At 41.9% G+C, this 22,260-nt stretch overlaps 1 protein-coding gene across 3 annotated transcripts in view; it reads right to left on the reverse strand.

The window, feature by feature from the left end:
- Window positions 1-22,260, reverse strand: part of LOC122549324 (collagen alpha-1(XV) chain-like) — a 265,827-nt gene that overhangs the window by 80,455 nt on the left and 163,112 nt on the right. For all 3 annotated transcript variants that reach the window (XM_043688956.2, XM_043688955.2, XM_043688954.2), the window contains 4 exons: window positions 21,665-21,814; window positions 12,883-12,945; window positions 8,447-8,491; window positions 7,071-7,199 (listed from right to left, as the gene is read on the reverse strand). In XM_043688956.2, the coding sequence (XP_043544891.1) occupies window positions 7,071-7,199; window positions 8,447-8,491; window positions 12,883-12,945; window positions 21,665-21,814 (387 nt within the window). The remainder of the gene's footprint in view (window positions 1-7,070; window positions 7,200-8,446; window positions 8,492-12,882; window positions 12,946-21,664; window positions 21,815-22,260) is intronic.

A 22,260-nucleotide genomic window follows, 5' to 3' on the forward strand; every position in this document is an offset into this window, starting at 1 on the left:
GATGACACCAAAACTGGTGTAGTGGACAGCAAAGAAGGTAACCTCAGATTACAACGGGATCTTGATCAGATGGGCCAATGGGCTGAGAAGTGGCAGATGGAGTTTAATTCAGATAAATGCGAGATGCTGCATTTTGGGAAAGCAAATCTTAGCAGGACTTATACACTTAATGGTAAGGTCCTTGAGAATGGTGCTGGACAAGGAAACCTTGGAGTGCAGGTTCATAGCTCCTTGAAAGTGAAGTCACAGGTAGGATAGTGAAGAAGGCGTTTGATATGCTTTCCTTTATTGGTCAGAGTATTGAGTACAGGAGTTGAGAGGTCATGTTGTGACTGTACAGGACATTGGTTAGGCCACTGTTGGAAAGATGTTGTGAAACTTGAAAGAGTTCAGAAAAGATTTACAAGGATGTTGCCAGGGTTGAAGGATTTGAGTTATAGGGAGAGGTTTAATGGGCTAGGGCTGTTATCCCTGGAGCGTCAGAGGCTGAGGGGTGACCTTATAGAGGTTTATAAAATCATGAGGGGCATGGGTAGGATAAATAGACAAAGTCTTTTCCCTGGGGTGGGGAATTCCAGAACTAGAGGCATAGGCTTAGGGTGAGAGGGGAAAGATATAAAAGGGACTTAAGAGGCAACGTTTTCATGCAAAGGGTGGTATGTGTTTGAAATGAGCTGCCAGAGGCAGTGGTGGAGGCTAGGACAATTGCAACATTTAAAAGGCATCTGGATGGGTATGTGAATAGGAAGGGTTAGGGGGATATAGGCTGGGTGCTGACAGGGGGGACTGGATTGGGTTGGGATATCTGGTCGGCATGGACGAGTTGGACTGACGGGTCTGTTTTCGTGCTGTACATCTCTATGACTCGATATCCACTCTTTTGACTGATCACTGCTGACAACCATGACAACTTGCCTGACTTTGAGTCTGTGCTACACAGCAAGACAGAAGTACTGTGAGCCCTTAATTTCTGACTGAGGGGTCAAAGTGCAGAAATACAACTGCAGCAAACGGCAAGACAGGGATGATTTGAGTGCCCAAGTAGGTACAAATTGTGTGGGTGGTAAAAGATTGGAGAAGCCCTGAGCTGCAGCCTGGTCCAATCCATGAGCTGGGTGCCTGTCCCTGCATTTCAAGTGTCCTTGTACCAGCATTACAATGAAAGCTACTGGTGTGCTCCAAAGTGCAGCACAGCAGTGTAGATCCTTACAGTAAGTGGATCGGAGAAGCCATAATGGTGCAGTGAGGCTGGTCAAGGTATGTGCCAATGTCAATGCATGGAGGTTCCCACAGAGTGTACTCTGAGATTTGGTAAGACTGGAGGGGGTAGTGGTGAGCTGGAGTTGCCAGGTAACCACGCAGACTTTTATGTCAGGAATTGTTGCTCTTTAGTTTTTATCTGACAGGTGAAAGAATGGGAAAGCGCACATTAGTGAGGTGAGATTAACTAATGATGAGATGTTAAAGCATACAAATAAATGAAAACAGGCCTCTCGCCACTCAGTGACAAGATTCCCGTCTTGCTTGGTTGTAAAGTGGGACTTCTCACTCTTGATATTGAGAATCTCTCTAGTGTTAATCTCAGTTTAGGTTGCTAACTTTCACACCGATGCCCAAATTGTTCAGCAGCTGGGAAGATTCTTACATAGACCCTGACACTGATGATAACACTTTCAAAGTATTGACAAATAATGAGGCATTAAGAGCAGACATAGATTTTAATCTCCAGAATTTTGAGTGTGACACTGAGGTAGTGGAGATTGGCAGAAATCATGTGCTAACAATTGTAAATATAATTAAAGTCAATCCAAGTAAGGCAAATTCAACTCATTGAGAAATGAAATATTTTGGGTCAAAGTATTTGAGCATAATGATACTATGTGAAATTAAGTGCTTGAATTTCATATATTAAACCTAAAATATGGTGTGAAAGAGGGTATGTGGGTGAATTATTAGTGAAATCTATTGGATATAACAAATGCTGCAAATAAATTATTCATAGAAATATTTTCAAGGTCTGATTTTCAGCTTTAATATCAATTTTATTCAATCCAGGGAGAATACCTCACTTTATAACTTTGTAACAAACCGTTTTCTTTATCTTATTTTGAAAAGCTTGGCTGGAAGTGGATTCATCCAGAAGCGGGGGTGGTGGCGCAGGGAAGGGGAAATTATCAGGTGGGTTTGGAACCAAGCAGATAACCACAAATTTCCCAGCCCTTCAGAAATTACATTTTAGTTGGGAAGGCCATAGTTGACCTTTCCGATCTTCTGGCAATCAATTAGGCTGAACGAAACATTGGTTAGGTCACTTTTGGAATACTGCATTCAATTCTGGTTTCCTTGCTATGGTAAAAATGTTGTTAAAGGTTCAGAAAAGATGCACAAGCTTGTTGCCAGGATCGAGGGTTTGAGCTGTTGGGGGAGGCTGAATAGGCTGGGGCTTTCTTCTCTGGAATGTTGGAAGCTGAGGGGTGACCTTATTAAGGTTATAAAATCATGAGGTGCATAGATACAATGAATGGCCAACATCTTTTCCCCAGGGTAGGGGAGTCCAAAATTGGAGGACATAGGTTTAAATTGAGAGGGGAAAGATTTAAAAGGGACCAAGGGGCAACTTCTTCATGCAGAGTGGTGCGTGTATAGAATGAGCTGCCAGAGGAAGTGGCAGAGGCTGGTACAATTACAACATTTAAAAGGCATCTGGATGGGTATTGAGGGATATGGGCCAAGTTCTGGCAAATGGGACTAGATTAATTTAGGATATATTGTCGGCATGGACGAGTTGGACTGAAGGGACTGTTTCGTGCTGTATATTTCTATGACTCTTTAACAACTACCTAATAACCTCAACTGGCCACGGTCTGATTGTTCTCAGTAGGTGAGAGAATAGATAGCCTTGTCAACTGTTACAGCAGGGGTAGCTTGTCAGCCAAGTTGGGGGAAAGAGGGTGTTTGAGAATCCCAAATCTGGAGGCAAAGATGGACAGCAAGGTGTGACTGCTGAAAGTTACCCGCTGATCTATCCTCTAAACATCCGATCCCTTTTCCCCACAATAACAACTCTAACCCCTTGAAACTATAAAACATTGCTGCTGCTCTTGGTCTCCAGCTCTGCTGCTTAGCCAGCAGCCTGGGCCTTTGATGAGATCATGCTTCCCACTGTGGCTTCAAATTAGCGAGCAGATTAAGGGGAGGGGGAGCCCCACTGACTTGGGATCAGAAATACTTCAGGTTACTGTGCAAGTACCTGACTTGGATTTGATCTAGCAGATTTCCCACTGGCAGTGTCAAGGGAGTCTTGCTGTTAAGGACACCTCCCCCAAACCTGGAAGAAGAAAGGGAGAATTCTGGTCCCTTGACATTCTTTAATTGTCAGTTGATTTTTGACTTTCATTGTTTTGTATCCCAGCCCATCAGGTATCTTGTACAAACATAAACTGCACTTAGGCACAGGAGAGGGTAACAATATGTCAGGGAAGAAAATCTGGCAGAATGTTTTGAGCTATTAATCTATAGTCCAAAGACCTCATTCACAAAAAATGGACAACTAATGAATTCACTGTTGAAAAATAAATCAGGCAGAATTCAAATCAGACAGTCAATATGTCCTGATTTGTACTATTGCTCAAGGATAGTTTTGTCCCAACAAAGCACAGCAAATTCCGCAGCACTGCTCCAATCCTGTTAGAAGGGAGACTTCATTGACACGCAGTGACAGGGGCCTTTTGCACTTCTTGCTTGTTAATGACAGCAAGGCAGAAAGAGCTCTGTGGATTTTCCCAGTGGAGTATCAAATCTTGTAATATGTGAGATCCTGCATGAGCAAACAGCCGCCAAGTGTCAAACAGGTTTACTTTGGTCTGGCTATGTGAATTTACAACAACAGTTGGTATTCGGAAAATACAGTAATCAGTTAATCTTACTGTCTGTTAATTAACTGCATTAATTAACTTTAACATTTAACATTAGTTAACATTAACTGAACTTAACTATTAATGGAACGTTGAATCCTGTTTGTTTCTCTGTTCCTAATTGCAAGGCCTGCATTTTCACCACAATGGACAGCCTCTCAGCAGGATACAAATGCTGGAGTAACCCAGAAAATTGCAAGTTCCACCCCGAAAATCGGCTTTTCCCATTTTTGCTGGGGCAGGAAAAGGGTTGGATCAGGATTGATGCATCTTACAGAGATATCTACCTAATGAAATCTTCTCCACTGAAATGAGATTTTGTGGGCCTTGAAGGTGTAAAATCTGACATTTGCAGAGTAGGTCCAGTAAGAACTAGCCTTTAAATTTTGCATTTTTCTGGATGCAACCTGGGCCATCTACGATGGAGAGCAGGTGCCATTTGGAATTGTGAAGGTAGGCCTAAGTGTGAATCAGAAGTACACTCATTAATTAAAACCTCACAGTGGTGCATCCATTTCTAAAGATCAGGCCCACAAAGCTTGGAATTCCTGTGTCTCTGTGCACCTGACCTGGGAGCAAACATCTGGACCTGCGTTTCCAAAACTATAGCATAACAGTAGAATCATCTTTGAACTTTTTCTCTGGCTTACCATTACTTTATGTGGTGCTACATTTTTGTTCTAACTTGACTAGATTATTCATTATAATCCATGCTGTGAACATTCTATGATTTGATGTGCAGCCTTTCGGAATTTGGACACTTGCTCTCGCACACTCTGATTTTTTTCTTCAAATGAAATTCAAATTTCAAGCAAGCTAAACTTCAGAGACGAGACTGATGTACTGAGGCTGTGTAAGAGATGGAGACATTGGAAAAGGGAGCTGGTCTACTGTCTCATTATTCAACATCACTTCCAGAATTTCCGATTGACTGTGACACCAACATGCCTGCTCAAGATGGACTAGTGTAATAATAAGACATAAAAGACAGAGTTATGTGATTTGAACTCTAACAGCAGGCAGTATTGCTGGCTTTAAGGAGATGGACTGAAGCTTATAATTTAAATAACAGAGTGCCTCCGAAATTAATTTGTGTAGAAAATGATTGCATTAGGCAAACAGCCAATTTAATTTTTTTTTAAATTGCATCACTCCAATTTATTTTTATTCTTCAGTCAGTGTGGGGTGTCATGGCTCACCTCAGCAAGGTGTCCTCACCTCCAAAAGCTCAGCTACCTGTCCAAATAATGCAACTCGGAAGGCTGACTGCCCTGTTCCTGCGTGTGTCACCATTAAAATCAAACAGGAACATCAGCTTCAAATGGAAACCTCGTTCCTGTAGTTTTAGTAGAGGGGGGAAGTTATAACAGTGAGTGCAGGATGGAATGACATTGCATTTTCATGCCAGGAAAGGAAATGCAACAATTCTTGTGGTGCAGTGGGAGTGTCCCTGCCTCTGAGCCAGGAATCTTGGGTTTGAGTCCCACTTGCTCAACGGCATGTAATAACATTATTTTAAAGTCTGAGCATCAATATCAACCGAATGGCTAGTGGGCACTGTATTGCTGGAGGGAACTGTTATAGTTTGTTGCCGAAAGTGAGGCCCTGAGATAGTCTTTGCTGCAAAGTACAGTATTGAGATAAAGAAAGCTTTGATTCTGTCAGTGGAATAAGGCAGGAATACAACTTTCTCTGAGGATTCTCTTGGTCAGCCTTCAGAATCAGACTCAAATAATTCCCTTTTGCTGAGATCACAGCAGCACACAGTAAGAGCACTGTACAATATGGCCATTACTTTCTCTGACTATGCGGTTCTACGTCCTCTTGACTTTGTTGGTTTTTAGTTGGACATATTGAGTGCTGAGTGTCCTCAGAGACTCCTAGAGCTCATTCAGTTTCATCCTTGGTCATTTAAAGATGAGTTATACGGAAGAACGTTATGCCTCTTGTGGGGGATGGATACTACTGTAAAGTGCTGTGGGCAACTTGCCTACCAACTACCTGCCAGTCCATTGCAATTTTACCAATGGTAGTGACCGGGGGGGGGGGGGGGGTGGAGAGGATTACAAGTGTCTCTGTTGCCTGCGAGCAAATTAAGGTCCTTAAACCACCAGTTAATGACCAGATAAGGAACCCTTCCCACTGCTGCTGCGGTTTAAGCAGTAACAACAATGACTTACCTGGCAGCTTTGTATGGGGTGGTGGCGGACAGAGGTCGATGTGTTTCTTATTTGGTCCTTTGAAAACCACTGCTCCCCCTCCACTCCTCCATCACCACACTCTACCAACAAGTCTCCCCTACCTTGGTTTCCCCCTCCCCTTTGCCCATCTATCCTGGCTCTCCTCATAGGGGCCATTCTGTCTAATTGCCTTGATGCGAGTCATTGTCCCCTAGTTAGCTCACACCATAGTTCCTCAGCATCAGGATTTGGGTAACTGTTCCATATTGGGGCATAGCTCACCATTCCCAGTAACACTGCTGCGTCTTATGACGGCCCACTGTTCCCAGAGAAGAGACTTCCTGTTCAGAAAGTGCTAAGAGGTCTCTCCTCAGAGAAACTGACCCCCCTCAATCTGTTAAATTCCTGTGGGATAAACCAGTGGAGCAGGGGTTAAAGCTTGCCTCTGACTTTCCTGCTGGAGTTTGGGAGGCAGGGACTCTGGCACCTGGTCAAATCCAGTCCAGCTCTGATTTATTTGCTCTTCCTAAATACAATATTTTACATTTTTCTATGATACATTTCCTCTGCCATTTTTCCTGATGGCACACTTTTTATGAGCTGTTCCCTCTGAATCCACCCACATCCCAACACTGTCTTGTATCATCTGGAAGTCTAACCACCCAACATCAAATTTCTCAATCCACAAATGTTTTGTCCGTCACAAACAGCAGTGGAGGCAAGTCCAAACTCAAAAATATTTCTTCTAGTATTTCCACCCATCCAACCAACATACATGTAATTTATCCAATAACCACTCTTTCCTTTCTAACCTTTAGCTATTTCCTTATGTTTTCTGGAGTTAACTTTGAATTATTAATGGTCTGAATTAAATGAGAAAAAAACTAACATAGAATTGCTTTTTGGATAAATGCATTCAATTTTGATCCCAAGACATTTTTATTGAGTTAGTCACCAGCCCATCAACATGAATTACCTCAAATCCAAAGTTGTAACCGCCATTGCTGGTTGGTCCAGGAGGACCTGGAAGACCAGGTGGACCTTGGGGTCCTGGCTTTCCAGGCTGACCTGGAGCTCCCGGAGGTCCTGGTAATCCATGATCTCCCTGAAAAACAACAATATCACACATCTTATGGACAGTTGTGCTGTTCACTCATGTCAATTTGCCTCACCTAAAAATTCATTTCTTCAATATAACTAATTCAGGAAGAGGTGCACAGTGCATTTAGGTCTGTGTTTTCACTCAGCAATTTTTGGAGAACTAAACCACTCTGCTCATGAGAAAAGAAAACAAAGAGATTTTCAATTTTTTGCAGTTCACTTCTCCAGGTCACTTTCAAAACGGCATTTTGTCTGATCAACTAATCTTTGAAAAAAGGCCAGGGCCGATACTAAATCCTATTTTCCCCAATGTGTTTGAACCTGATGCAGTCACACTTTCTTCTATCATTTTATCTCCTATGATCTTGGTACACATCTCCACATACGGTTTTCAGAAGAAAAGTAAAATACAAGAAAATACAATAAAATTAAGATAAGGAAAGGAACTACTTTCAATTATAAAGCACTTCCACAGCCTCGGGGTCATCCCTAAGCATTTTCCTGCCAGTTAAGCAGTTTTTAAATGTCATAGCTGTTCTAGGATAAGAAAATGCTGCAGCCAATTTGCACGTAGCAATATCGCAAAATCAGCAATGAGATAGGAACCAGATAAACTGTTTCAGTGACGTGTGTGGAAAAATAAATATTGGCTAGGATACTTCCTTTGCTCATTGTCAAAAAGCAGTATCTTTCAGGTTTGGACTTCTGTTTCAGAGGTCAGTGTACTACAACAGAGCCAAGGCTATGACCCCTATATGTGGTCAAGGGGACCACACACAGACAAAGACTACATGATCCACAGTTGGGCCTGTTTGGAGAACATTTTCTGTAAGATTATGTGGTTAAGGTGAATTTCAGAGAAGTTTCATACAAAGCTATATTATATGTTTATCACCTCGTAGTGGTATGGTAGATTTGTTACTGGACTAAAAACCGACATCATGAACGTGAATTTCATGCTGGCAAATTGTAAACTGAATTCAATAAGTACCACAGTTTGTAGTCTGGCAATATTCATGAAAGTGCCTCATCTCAGTTGGTCTCAAATACACATGATTTAATTTCTCCATCATCTATTCCTGAAAATCGGGGCTAAAGAAGAAATCCCCGCTGATCTCAGGGCTGCTGCCATCACCACTGTTTTATATGATTGAGCTTTGATACAAGTTGGCACAACAAGCAACCCAACAATTGCTCTCAGTGTAAATACGGATGGGCAATCAATGTGACATTTCAACATTTAATATTTACCTTTGCTCCCTGAAGACCTGGCAAGCCAATCCGTCCTTGATCACCCTGTCAACAAAGACATGATATTGACTTTTCTTAAGTAAAATACAAAGTTGCTACTGAATGCAAAATCACTGAAAAGGATACAAAATCATTAGCAACAGTTTTGCCCATATGTTAAAATGAGACAGTACAGGCTACTTTCTACAAGACCTCAGTCTAAGTTTACCACATACACAAAGCTGATGAAGCATTTGTTCACTGGCAACACAGATTGAGAAATCACAAACATCCATGATTCAGACCCTTTTTTCTTAAAGCCAACTTCCCAGAAAAGGATCCACAGCTTCCTGTGGAATTCTTCATTTTGCACGGGAGTGCAACATATTTGCATTTTGTTGGCTTCATTCAGTCATTTTTATCAACCAATAGCATATTTAGAGCTTTGGCCAACTGATGCAAATTTGAGCAATCATTCGTTATTTGCAGAACTTTCTGGAACAATCAATGTGTTAACAACTTCCATACATATTACCGGGTCTTGCATTGATCATAAGGCTCATTACAATCCACACACACTTAACAGCCTGATGTCTCTCAAAATGGTTCCATCCTTACCCCACACTGGTTTGAGGCCAAGGGTGTTGGGTCCGTGTACTGCCATGGTGGGAATGAAGAAGCCCCAGATGTCATAATTGTGTGCAAGGAGTTGCAACTTCTTCGCTTTCTCAGTCCACAACTGTTTCTTGATTTCCCTAGTTTTCTTTATAACTCTGCCTTTCCAGTTTGATGAGTTCTGCTCTTTGCCTCACTGATGTCGTCATTTTTCCAGGCACAGAGAGCTTTCCTCTTCTTGTCGACATGTCCTTGGATGATGTAGTTATTCTCATCGAGCTAGTCTTGGTGTTTCCTGGTCACGTAGCTGATGGTTTCTTCACAGCATGAGGTGATGGCTGTCTTCAGTTTCCAGATTTCCTCCACTCCATTAAAATTAACACTGTTGAGAGAACACTTCAAAGAACTTCTAAACCACGATCTAATTGTCGACAAAGACGTCATTGAGGAAATCCCCCAAATTACCATTAAAGGTCAGCTTGCATTCCCACCATGGGAGAGGTTGAAGTCTTCATGAGATACATGAAGGATAGAAAAATCACAGGCGTCGATGGAATTCCAGCAGAGATTTTTGAACTTGGAGGACCAACACAGAGCAGATCTCCATCAACTGCTCCTGAAATCTGGGATAAAGAAGAAATTCCTGCTGATCTCAGGGCTGCTGCCATCACCACCATCTTCAAGAAAGGAGGTAAAGTGAACAGTGGAAATGACCAGGGAATCTTCCTGCTCTCCATCATTGGGAAGATCATCCCTTGAATCCTGGCTAGATTTCTGGCCAGACATGGAACTATGGACATGATTTTCACTGCTCAACAACTTCAAGAGAAGTGCCAGGAATAACACCAACCACTCTACATGGTCTTTGTTGAACTGACCAAGGCTTTTACCTCAGTCAGTTTGGGAAGTGCTATGGAAGACCTTGTTGTGACAATACTATGGCTGCAAGAGGTGTATTTTGCCCAGTTTCCTTTATAAAGAGAGGTTGAGGCAGAGGTATAAGCAGTCTGTTCTCAGTCAACAAAGTAAACAGCTTGTGAGGTCTTGGTTTTTTTTTAAAAGTTGGAACAATGATGCAGCCTGAATGAGTCAAGCTCTCACAGAACCAGCATTTTTAGTTTTAGCTTTCAGCAGGTCATGAAGCTGGATGTGGATGATCTTATTCCCCTCTCTGTTACAGCTAAAAGCTGAGGTTCTCTTCCTGCTGTTGGAATTGCATGTGAGGCAATCTAGTTTACTGAATTTTGTCTTTGACATGGGTGAGTTTATGAGATGTTACTATTTTGGAACAGCTGCTGTCTAGTAGTTAAATAGTTTATTATTCTGTTAAGCTTTCCAGTAGAATTACATTTTTCCAATTCTTCTTTCTTCTGTTTGTATTTTAACTACAGTGTGAAAACAAAGTGTGTTTTGCCTCAAGCCAGGTAGTTCGACAAATTGAATTGGATCCGGACACAACACTTTACGTTTACCTTTAAAAATTATGTAAACTTGTGGTCCTGTGAATTGTCTTAATATATTTTGTGAGGGTTTGGTCTGGTCTATAACATTGTCAAAGATTGGCCATTCAGTAAAATCCATCAACATTCTCCATTTCATCTGTGTCAAGATGCTGGTGATGGTCCTCACTGATAGTAATACGACAGAATCGATCAAGCAGGATGTGTTATTGCCCTTAAACCTTTTCTCCATCTTCAATGAAACCATACTTCATCTTGTCAAGACTATGCTTCCCAATGGTGTGGACATTGTCTGCAGGATGGACAGAAAACTTTCTAACTTTCAACTGGTTGGAATCCAAGAAGCAAATAACAATAACGTAATTCGTGGAATATATGGGGATGACAATGTCATCTCCACTCTCTTGGAAAACAATGTCCAAGCCTCACTTAATGCCTTAGTAGAAGCAGTCTGAAGAATTGTTCTTAGCCTCATCCTCAAGAAGACTCAAATCCTTTACCAACCCATCCCAGTAAATTCCTAGTCCATTAACAACAACAATTGAGAAATCCTCCCACAATGTGGAATATTTCCCTTACCTGGGAAGCTCTCTCTTGTCGAAGGTTAATATCAACCTGGAGATTCAGCATCACATCCAATCTATGCGTGTCACTTTTGGATGCCAAAAGATGCGAGTCTTTGATGATCGTGACATCTATGCTGATATCAAAATTCTTGTGTATAAGAAAATCATCTTCCAACTCTTCTATATGGCTCAGAAACTTGCACTATATATAGATGCCACCTCAAGACCTTTGAGAAGTATCATCAATACTGTTTGAAATGGCTTCTTCAGAGCAGCTGGATGGACAAGTGTGCTAACATCACTGTCCTTGAAGCATCAAATAGCACCAGCATTGAGGCCATGATCAACCGAAACCAATTTCACTCGGCTGACTGCGTCCTTAGGCTGCCTGAGTCCTGACTACCAAAGCAAATCTTCTTTGTCCAGTACAAAGAAGGTACTGGAACAAGAGGAGGACTAAGGAAGCATTTCAAAAACTCCCTGAAGACCTCCCTCCAGAAACGCAACATTGACACCAATGTATGGCAAATCCTCGGTCAGAAGAAACCGACTTGGAGGAAATTTCTGTATGAAGCGTCACAATTTTTCAAGAAAGCCCATGGGCAAGAGGAAGAATGGAAAAGGAACCAGAGAAAGGAACGCCAATGATACCAAGCCTAAGGACCAATTCAACCTCCAGGAAACAGCTGCCAAAGATGTGGTTGGAGATGTGGCTCAAGGATTAGGCTGGTCAGCCATGCAAGGATCCACAGAACTCAAGACCAGCGACAAGGAATCTCCTAGGTAGACAATCGCACTCATTAGTGAGTGAATGCTGTCAACAATTACTTAACAATAATTAAAGTTGCCATAGTCCAACAAGGCTATAGTCCTGCTCTCTCATTAGAGAGAGATGACTGTGGTTTAACCTGAGGGTCACCACACCTCAGGCAAGTGGAGAGATTAAGAAGGAAAGTCCATCATGGTAATCTCACCTGGACTGGTACTTATTAAAGCTAATGTGGCTAAAATATTTGCAAAAGCCTGAAAAATCTATATATTCTATGTAGATTAGCTTTTGTTCTTCTGCAAGCTGGCAGACTGCAGGAAACAAACATCTAGTGGGGCCAGACTCCTTTACCAACACACCATTTGGTTTCTTAAACTTGAACAGATATGAACTGCTGCCTGGGTACAGACAAAAAGACAACCTAATACAAAATCAAGAGAGCAGCCTATTTTATTTTCATTTTTAAGAATATTTGCTCATCCTGGCACTGGCATTAAACTCTTTTTGATCTTCAGCGATGCTTAAAAACAAACACACCACCAATAAAATGGACAGTGCTGAACCTGTGTTTGCCCTGGTTAGTGAAAAATTGAAAGGCTTTAAAAATTGAATTTACAATGTGGTAAGAGAGAGAGAGTGAACAAATCAGTCTCCAAAACAGATAGGTAGAGAAATAAAAGTGCAAATAAGGAAGAAAATGAATCTATGGTAAAAGGGAAGAGGAACCCTGGGTAGATTTCAGAAAACCTTATCCAGGTTAAAATATATGGATGCAAAGAAAGGAACTTAGCAAAATATTCAATGCAATAACAATGTTACATGTTTAAGTATGATGTTTGCAAGAGTGATTGGGGATGAAATTGGAAGTGTAAATGCATAAATGCAATGAAGTAACTGAAGTTGAAGGGAAAATACATTATAATTTAATGGAACAGATAATTTTAATGGGATTTTAAATATCTTAATAGTTTATTGGAGCCAGTGAATTGGATATACATTACCATGGATCTTCATACTTAATTACTTCTCAAAATTTGCAAGTCTTACCTTTTGTCCCTTTGTCCCTGGTTTACCAAACGTTCCATCCACTCCTGGTGGTCCCCTTGGACCCTATAAGTAATCAGCCAACAATTAATGGCGTGTGGGAGAACTTACCTTCCACACATGCTGTTACATGAAACCAAAAGCCTTTGTGATGTGCCCTGCCACAATAACCAGATGTTCAATGTTGTGGAAGCAGATACTGACAATAAGATTTGCTCAGATCTTGCTACTCTCTTTCAAGATTTAATTTTAAAAGAAGCATTTACAGCTCCGTGCCAACACTAGTTTACCTACGCCAGTTTGAATTTTTTAATTTTCAGGAAGATTTTCAAATCTATAGGCAGTATATAAAGAAAGTTTGATCACTGGACTGGTGCCAAATGTAGAAGAACTTCAATACTGCTTTGAGATAGTCACATCTGAGATTTTGTTTGGATCTCAAACTCACTGCATCCAGCATCAATGGACATTTGCACTGCATCTGGGGATTCATCAGAGCCACAGTTTAATTTTGCTGGCTATCAAGTAGTTAAACAAGACCTTAAACTAAATAGTGTGTGGGGATGGTGGTTTCAGTTGCATGGAAAATTATGGAAAATGCTAAAGGGGAGGACGTCTCAGGAAACATTATTAAAGTTTCCAGAACAAGCAACAGGACAGAGAGTATAGAAAGGGTCAGGAATCTAATTTTAGGCACAGCAAATAAGGGGACAGCTATGATAAGGGGAGCAGTAAACACAAGACTGAGGGTGTTGTACTTAAACACACGCAATGTATGAAACAAGGTAAATGAAGCTCTGTCACAGATTAAAATTGGCAGGTCTGATGTTATGGGTATCACAGAGATGTGGCTGCGAGGAAATCAGGATTGGGAACTAGCTATCCAAAGGATACAAATTCTATCAAAAGGACAGAGGGGCAAAGGGATTGGGGATGTTCTGTTAATAAGAAATGAAATTAAATTGATAGCGAGAAGTGATATAGGATAGAAGATGAAGAATCTGAAAGTGAAGAGTGGATAGAGTTGAGGAACCACAAAGGAAAAAAGATCGTGAAGGAAGTTATGAACAGACTTCTAAATGTAGCAGAATGGGGCAGAAATTAAAATCAAAAGTTCAAAAAGACATGAAAGAAAGGCAATAATTGGGGGTGACCGCAATTTGCAGATGGACTGGGAAAGTCAGGTTGGTAGAGGATCCCAAGAAAAGGAATTCGTGAAAAATCTATGCGATGGTTTATTTTTGAGCAGCTCATGGTCGAGCCCACTGGGCAGCAGTCAATTCTGGATTTGGTGATGTGCAATGAGGTAGACTTGATTAGGGAGCTTAAGATGAAGGAAACCCAGTGGCGATAATGTGATAGAATTCACCCTGCAGTTTGAGATGAAGAAGCTTGAATCATATAATGATAGTACAATTGAGTAAAGGTAATTACAGAGACGTGAGGGAGGAGCTGGCCAGAGTTGATTGGAAGGAGAACCTCGCAGTGAAGATGGTGGAGCAGTAATGGCAGGAGTTTCTGAGGGTAATTCGGGAGGGACAGCAGAAATTCATCCCAAGGAAGAAGAAATATACAAGGGGAGAACAAGGCAAACATGGCTGATAAGGCATAAAATAAAAAGAAAAATATATAATTTGGCAAAAACCAGCAAGGTGAAAAGCTAGTAATATACAAGAAGATTGCAGAGTTTTTTTGTAGACATATAAAAGAATATAAAACAGGTAAGAGTGGACACTGGACCACTAGAAAATGAGGCGGGGCAGAAAGAAACAGCAAAGAAATTGAAATGGTGTTTTTCAAGTGTCTTCACAGTGAATGACACCCGTAGCAGACCAGAACTTTGATAGAGTCAGGGGGCTGAGGTGCGTTTAGTGGCCACCATTGCCTAGTCCTCCTCTTAGAAGATTTCTTCTTCCTTGGGATGAATTTCTGCTGTGCCTCTCAAATTACCTCCAGAATCTCTTCCCATTGCTGCTCCACTGTCTTCCCTGTTTGAGCCTCTTCCCCTTCCAATCAACTCTAGCCAGCTCCTCTCTCATGTCTCTGTAGTTACCTTTACTCAACTATAATATCGTTACAGCTGATTCAAGCTTCTCCCTCCCAAACTGCACAGAGAATTCGATCAAGTTATGGTCACTGCGCCCCCCCTCCCACCCCCACCGCAGAGATTCCTTCCTTTACAGTCTGTTCTGTTAGTTCCATTTCCACGTTATAAGAAAATCGTTATAAGAACGCAGCACCGTTCAAATCAATGGGACCAGAATTACAGCCAATACAGGTAAGGAAAGTTCGCGTTCTGCAAATAATGGTCTAAACGCTTCAACTGCGTTATAGCTAATTTGTGTTGAAGAAACACACGTTATAGCAGAACCAACTGTATTAAGGAGATGATTGTGAAGTACTTAGAAGTACATGGTAAAATATGGATGCATCACTACAGTTTCGTCAAGGGGAGGTTAAGCCTGACAAATCTGTTAGAATTCTTTGAGGAGGTCACAAACAAGATAGACAAAGGAAAGCCAGTGGACATGATCTATTTTTCGACTTCCAAAAGGTCTTTGACAAGGTGCTGCAGAGGAGGCTGTTCAATAAGATAAGAGCCCGTGGTGATAGGGGCATGGTACTGGCATGCATATAAGATTGAAATCTTCGAGGAGAAAGTGAGGTCTGCAGATGCTGGAGATCAAAGTTGAAACTTTATTGCTGGAACAGCACAGCAGGTCAGGCAGCATCCAGGGAACAGGAGATTCGACGTTTCGGGCACAGGCCCTTCTTCAGGAATGAGCAGAGAGTGTTCAGCAGGAGAAGATAAAAGGTAGGGAGGAGGGACTTGGAGGAGGGGAGTTGGAAATGTGATAGGTGGAAAGAGGTCAAGGTGAGGGTGATAGGTCGGAGTAGGGTGGAGGCGGAGAGGTCAAGAAGAAGACTGCAGGTCAGGAAGGCGGTGCCGGGCTGGAAGGATCCGGCTGAGACAAGGTGGGGGGAGGGGGGATGAAGAAACTGGTGAAGTCCAAGTTCATCCCCTGCGGTTGGAGGGTTCCCAGTCGGAAGATAAGACGCTCCTCCTCCGACCGTCGGGTTGTTGTGGTTTGGCGGTGGATGAGTCCAATGACCTGCATATCCTCGGTGGAGTGGGAGGGGGAGTTGAAATGCTGTGCCACAGGTTGGTTGGGTTGGTTCGTCCGGGTGGCCCAGAGGTGCTCCCTGAATCGCTCCGCAAGTAGGCGGCCTGTCTCCCCAATATAGAGGAGGCCACACCGGCTGCAGCGGATGCAGTAGATGATGTGGGTGGAGGTGCAGGTGAATCTGTGGCGGATATGGAAGTTTCCCTTGGGGCCTTGGAGAGAAGTGAGGGGGGAGGTGTGGGCGCAAGTGTTGCACCACACCTCCCCCCTCACTTCTCTCCAAGGCCCCAAGGGAAACTTCCATATCCGTCACAGATTCACCTGCACCTCCACCCACATCATCTACTGCATCCGCTGCAGCCGGTGTGGCCTCCTCTATATTGGGGAGACAGGCCGCCTACTTGCGGAGCGATTCAGGGAGCACCTCTGGGCCACCCGGACGAACCAACCCAACCAACCTGTGGCACAGCATTTCAACTCCCCCTCCCACTCCACCGAGGATATGCAGGTCATTGGACTCATCCACCGCCAAACCACAACAACCCGACGGTCGGAGGAGGAGCGTCTTATCTTCCGACTGGGAACCCTCCAACCGCAGGGGATGAACTTGGACTTCACCAGTTTCTTCATCCCCCCTCCCCCCAACTTGTCTCAGCCGGATCCTTCCAGCCCGGCACCGCCTTCCTGACCTGCAGTCTTCTTCTTGACCTCTCCGCCTCCACCCTACTCCGACCTATCACCCTCACCTTGACCTCTTTCCACCTATCACATTTCCAACTCCCCTCCTCCAAGTCCCTCCTCCCTACCTTTTATCTTCTCCTGCTGAACACTCTCTGCTCATTCCTGAAGAAGGGCCTGTGCCCGAAACGTCGAATCTCCTGTTCCCTGGATGCTGCCTGACCTGCTGTGCTGTTCCAGCAATAAAGTTTCAACTGCATATAAGATTGACTAACTGGCAGAATGTAAAGGGGCCTTTTTCAGAATGGCATTTGGTGACTGGTTGAGTTCCATAGAGGTCAGTGTGGCGATCACATTCTACATTAACTATCTAAACAAAGGAAGTGAGGTATTATTGCTAAGTTTACAGTTGACACAAAGATAGGTAGAGGGACAGTTGATGCTAAGGAGGTGGGGAGGCTGTAGGACTTGGGTAGTCTTGGAGAATGGGCAAAGAATTGGCAGATGGAATATAATGTGGGAAAGTGAGAGGTTACACACTAGTTGGAAGAATGGGGACGTAGACTACTTTCTAAATGGGGAAAGGCTTTGGAAATCTTAAGCAGAAAGAGACTTGTAAGTCCGAGTTCAGAATCCTCTTAAAGTTAACATTCAGGTTTCTTTGGCAGTTAGGAAAGCAAATGCAACGTCAGCATTTGTTTCAAGAGGACTAGTATACAAGAGCAGGGATGTACTGCTGAGGATGCATAAGGCACTGGTCAGACTGCATTTGGAATATTGTGAGCAGTTTTGGACCACGTATCTAAAGTAGGATATGCTGGCCTTGGAGGGGTTCCAGGAGAAGTCTACAAGAATGATCCTCGCATTTAAGGAGTTGCCAATTGGAGTGGTTGTAGATTCTGGGTCTGTACTCAATGGAATTGAAGAGGAATCTCATTGAAACTAACAGAATACTGAGAGACCTGGACAGAGAGAAAAGATATTAGCGTAATAGGAAAGACCAAGACTTGAGGGCACACCCTTAGAGTGAAGGGATGACCCTTTAGAACTGACATAAGAAGGGATTTCCTCAGCCAGAGAGTGGCGACTCTATGGAATTCATTGCCACAGAAGGCCATGCAGGCCAGTAAGTGTATTTAAGACTGAGTTAGAAAAGTTCTGGATTAGTAAGGGGATCAAAGGTTATGTAGAGAAGGCAGGAGAATTGATTTGAGGAAGAATATCAGCCATGATTGAATGGTGTTGCAGAATCAATGGACTGATAGGCCGAGCCATGTTCCTATATGTTATGGTCCTGTGGTCTAATAAATAGCTGACAACTTTTCATTGGATGGTTAATAAAAATCTAGGTTATGAATATATTAAAAAAAGAACAGCAAACAACCGATTGCTCTATCAAGGCTCTCCCATCCTGATCAGATGGAAACTTGATGGAACATGAAAGTAAGGGCAAAATGTTCAGTTAATAAAGGACTTGTGGAACAGGTCGCTAGTTCATGTAGTGAACACTTCCAATTTTAATTAAATGAGAGCTGGAAGTGTTTCTGGCTGGGGAAAAGATTACCTTGAGGAGCAGTAGGTATCTTGTAAGGACAGTGAGGGTCATGTCTGGAATATTCAGATTATCAATGGCACTTTCCTCCCTGATGACCTGGGTCTTTATCATTTCATCCATGGTTGGGAAATGTCTGTAATATGATCCTTAAGGTATTACAACTGTACCGGACAGGCCGGTGAATCAGAAAATCTTTGATTGTCCATCATTTTTTTGTATGTCCTTACAATGCCTGGTATAAACCAAATCTCCTGAGAGGCAAGAAAACAGAGAAATAACTCTATCTATCAATTTCTCAGGAATACTTCCAGGAATTTTTTTTTCAATCTTTCAAAGCATGTTCCAAAATACCATCATAATTTTTGCACTGTTCCGAGTTACACATCTAGCTTCTGCAGCTCAAGATATCCATGGATGGGTCAATTTTAAAAAGTTCTTTTCAAAGTCAAAAAAAAAATTATTTTGAATTTGAAATCTGATAGCCAGGTAGATTCCACATCTTAGACAGTGGAAGGGAATGATGATGAATTGTACTGGATTGAACCTTAAAATTATATTGATTGTCAGCCGTACCCTTTTGAACAACTGGAACATGTGCCAGTAATAATTGAGAGCAGTTAGTACTTGCCGTGAACTGATGCATTTTTTAAAAGGCAGATTTCAGCAGAGACCATGTTTCACTGATCAAGCTGTTTTACGTAACTGTGTAAGCCAAGGCTGATTATGCCAAATTTGCACAATCCACCTACGGTTCAAGTTAATATTTTCTCTATTAATAATTGCACACAAGTTGCTTCTCTTTGAGTACAATACCAAAGTGCATCTTCTCATGGAAGGTACACGTCTATTTTAAAACAAAAAAGAGAACCAAAGCTAATTGTGGATCGCGTTAAATATTTTAAGTCTTTATGAAACAGGGAAAAAGAAGAGAAGAATTAGTTACTGTTAAAATAAAAGCCTCTGCCACTATTGGACATGGGCCATGAATAATTACATCCAAATCTTGTCAGAAATATAGTGATAGAGGTGGATGTTCACACAGCAGTGTGGTTAGAACTGAGGCATTTTAGGTAGGTTATACAAACAAATTATTATTATTGAAAAAAGTCACACTTTCAAAGCTTTCCAGTTTTCATTCATTAGAAATGCCAAATTACAAAGGGAACAACAAATTATATCATGAGAGAATAAAAGAATAGTGCAAGACAAAATGTTTCGAAAGTATGTCCCTTTTTCTGTATGTTCTTTCCTACTTGGTGCCTATTTACATACGGACTGGATTTCTTTAGATTTGATACTAATCTGTCAGGTAGTGAAACTATGAACATTTCAGATTAGCTGGAACATTTACTTTTTTATTCCCTGGTTTTGTTATGGTGGTGAAGAGTGTAGACTGAGAGAAAGCTCCACCCTACTAGAATTAAAATCACTTTGTGCTTTGATGTGTTTTCAATTAACATTCTTAATAATTTTCTTAATAAATAAGACTCTGTTATTATCTCTCTGAATCATATCACTTAATTTAGCTATGGGAATTCCTTGGCTTAGTAGTTTGGAATAAGAGGACCAAGCAGGGAAATCAAGCAAGTCAAGCTATACTGAATGTATTCTGTGGCATTTAACAGTAACTGCAATTCTATAATTATGGCAAGACCACACTTGGCTAGACAGGAACTCTATGCTTCCTCAAACGAAGTTGACAGTTTCATTATTAGGATATGTGAATGACTGACTAACCAGAATCTTGGTTACTTCATTAGTCAAATGATTTCAATGGCCTGAGAGAGGGCCCAGAATAGTGAGAGCCCACATGGTCTGATTATGAGCCTCATAACAAGACTGACACATCTACTTGTCGAATTTGTAGGTTAGTGCATACATTAGCTTCAGTTCAGCACAGGGTCAGATACAGACCCAACCTCAAATGTAGTTCAAAAGGAACAACTTCCCCTCCAGTAGGAGGCCTAGCAACTGGGTTACTCTATCCTTCTTTTGTAGACTTGTGCCTACACCTTGGTTTCATATTATTCCCAAATATTTTGAGTCCTCTGACCTTCCAACCTCAGCAAAGAGGATTTATAGGTTTGTAAGGCTTTCCAAAAGGACTTTTTGTCATCCTATTAAGTCACATCCCTTTAATTTACTGCATCTCTTTAAGTTTCATTTACATTTTGCTGTCTGTCCCATCATTAGGATTTTTATAATGCCCATCTAAGTTTGCACCATTAGTAATGCCAATAGCACCATTTGTGTCTGGGTGAAAACTGTTCATTGCCAGCTGGGTCTAAACTGTGGAAAGAGAAGAAAATGCAGACTTGTGCCTTTGAAAACTGACAAAACCGTATTTTACTGGTGAATTGATGGAACTACAAGGACGGAAATGTAATGACTCAGCATTGGAGTGTAATTTGAATGAAGGCCTGTGCAACATGATGGGGTCTGATTTGAAGAATCACGTTAAAGTAGTCATGAGGCATTTATAACAGGAAAGTGCAGCCTATATCAAAAAGTGACACTTCACTGAGCATAAAATTTATGTCAGAAGGTCAAGCTGACGCAGAAATTGGAAAGCTAACCAGAAATATAATTAACTTCAAAACATCTGTGAGACAGCAATAGGGGAAGTTGAAACGACAAGAGGGAACATGATTTTGAGGGCTAGAGTCAACGCCAACAAATTTTCATGAGGATAGAAAAGTGGATCTGAGTGAGGGAAAGTGATGAGACATACTTGATGTTAGTGACTGTGATTGAACTGGTAGGGACAAATTGAAGGAAAGTGCTGACCAGGGTGAGGGATGGACAGAGGGATAAATCCTTTCTAGTCAAAAAGCATCTGTTCATCTAATCTCTAAAATGACAAAGCCAGGGGCTCTGAAAAGGTGTTCCAGGAGAAACAATTTCATTGTCAAGAGCTCTGACCTAAATGTCTAACTGGACAATACTGCATGTATCATATGACTATCCTTAGTCTTGTTTAACCACATTATCTGTTAGACCCCTTACAGTGTGGTCTTATAAGTACAAAGAAACATAACATGTCTGTCTGTTAAATGTAACCACACAGTTTTTTTTACATAATGCACTTTGCTAGATTAATGCAGAATGCATGCATGATATAAAAGAATATCACAATTTAAGTTGATGTTAAGTGTCTGAAACATGGTGAACATCACAGGCCGTTTTTTTGTAAAATGAAAAAAACTGCCTCTTCAGCTTGCTTCTACAATCAACGTATTGGCGAGTGCAATGGATCTGAACAAGCTAGCTGAATACCTCACCAGAACCACGAAATTGCTCATCAAATACCTGTAAAATGTTAAAGTCAGAGCATTTCAATTTGACATGAGAGTAACAGTAGAAAACAAAAGCAGGATTAGGAAATCCAATGAACAGATATAATAAATGGAAATTCGTATTTTCTTACCGGCTCACCCGATTTACCATCTTGTCCAGGGTGACCAGGGGGACCTTGTGGTCCTGGGGAGCCAACAATGCTTGGATTCAACACCTCTGATTGAGCTGGGAGACCTGGTAATCCTGGAGGGCCTGGAGGTCCAGGAGGTCCTGGGATACCCTAAAAAACAAAGTAGCACACTATCGGGCTTGAACCCAGCATTCATGTTGCTCATCAGATTCAGTGAACGAGAGCTCACAATCACACACTGGCAGTCTGTGAACTTGAATTAAGTTTTCTTCAAAGAAAAGTGAAATCAAAAGTTGGCATTATGGACCCTTTGAAGTAAAATTCCGATTAGTTTATCGTCCTGTTGGGAAGCCTGCATCCTTACCCAGTTTGGCCTATATCTGACTCCAGTCCCAAATCAAGGACTGCAAATGGCCCAATTGCAATTCAGGAGGCAGCTCATAACCACCGCCTCAAGGGCAACTAGGGATGGACAATTATTTCTGGCTCAGCCAGCACCAACCTCATCCCAAGAATGAACAAATAAAAGGCGGATTTCTTGTAACTGCCCCAGGAGTTGGCCTAGCAAGCCACACAATTGTATGAAGCCCCAACCA

The sequence above is a fragment of the Chiloscyllium plagiosum genome, unplaced genomic scaffold (assembly GCF_037043375.1).
Source record: "Chiloscyllium plagiosum isolate Xiang-an unplaced genomic scaffold, Cpla_swu_hap1 HiC_scaffold_4, whole genome shotgun sequence".
Taxonomy (NCBI): domain Eukaryota; kingdom Metazoa; phylum Chordata; class Chondrichthyes; order Orectolobiformes; family Hemiscylliidae; genus Chiloscyllium; species Chiloscyllium plagiosum.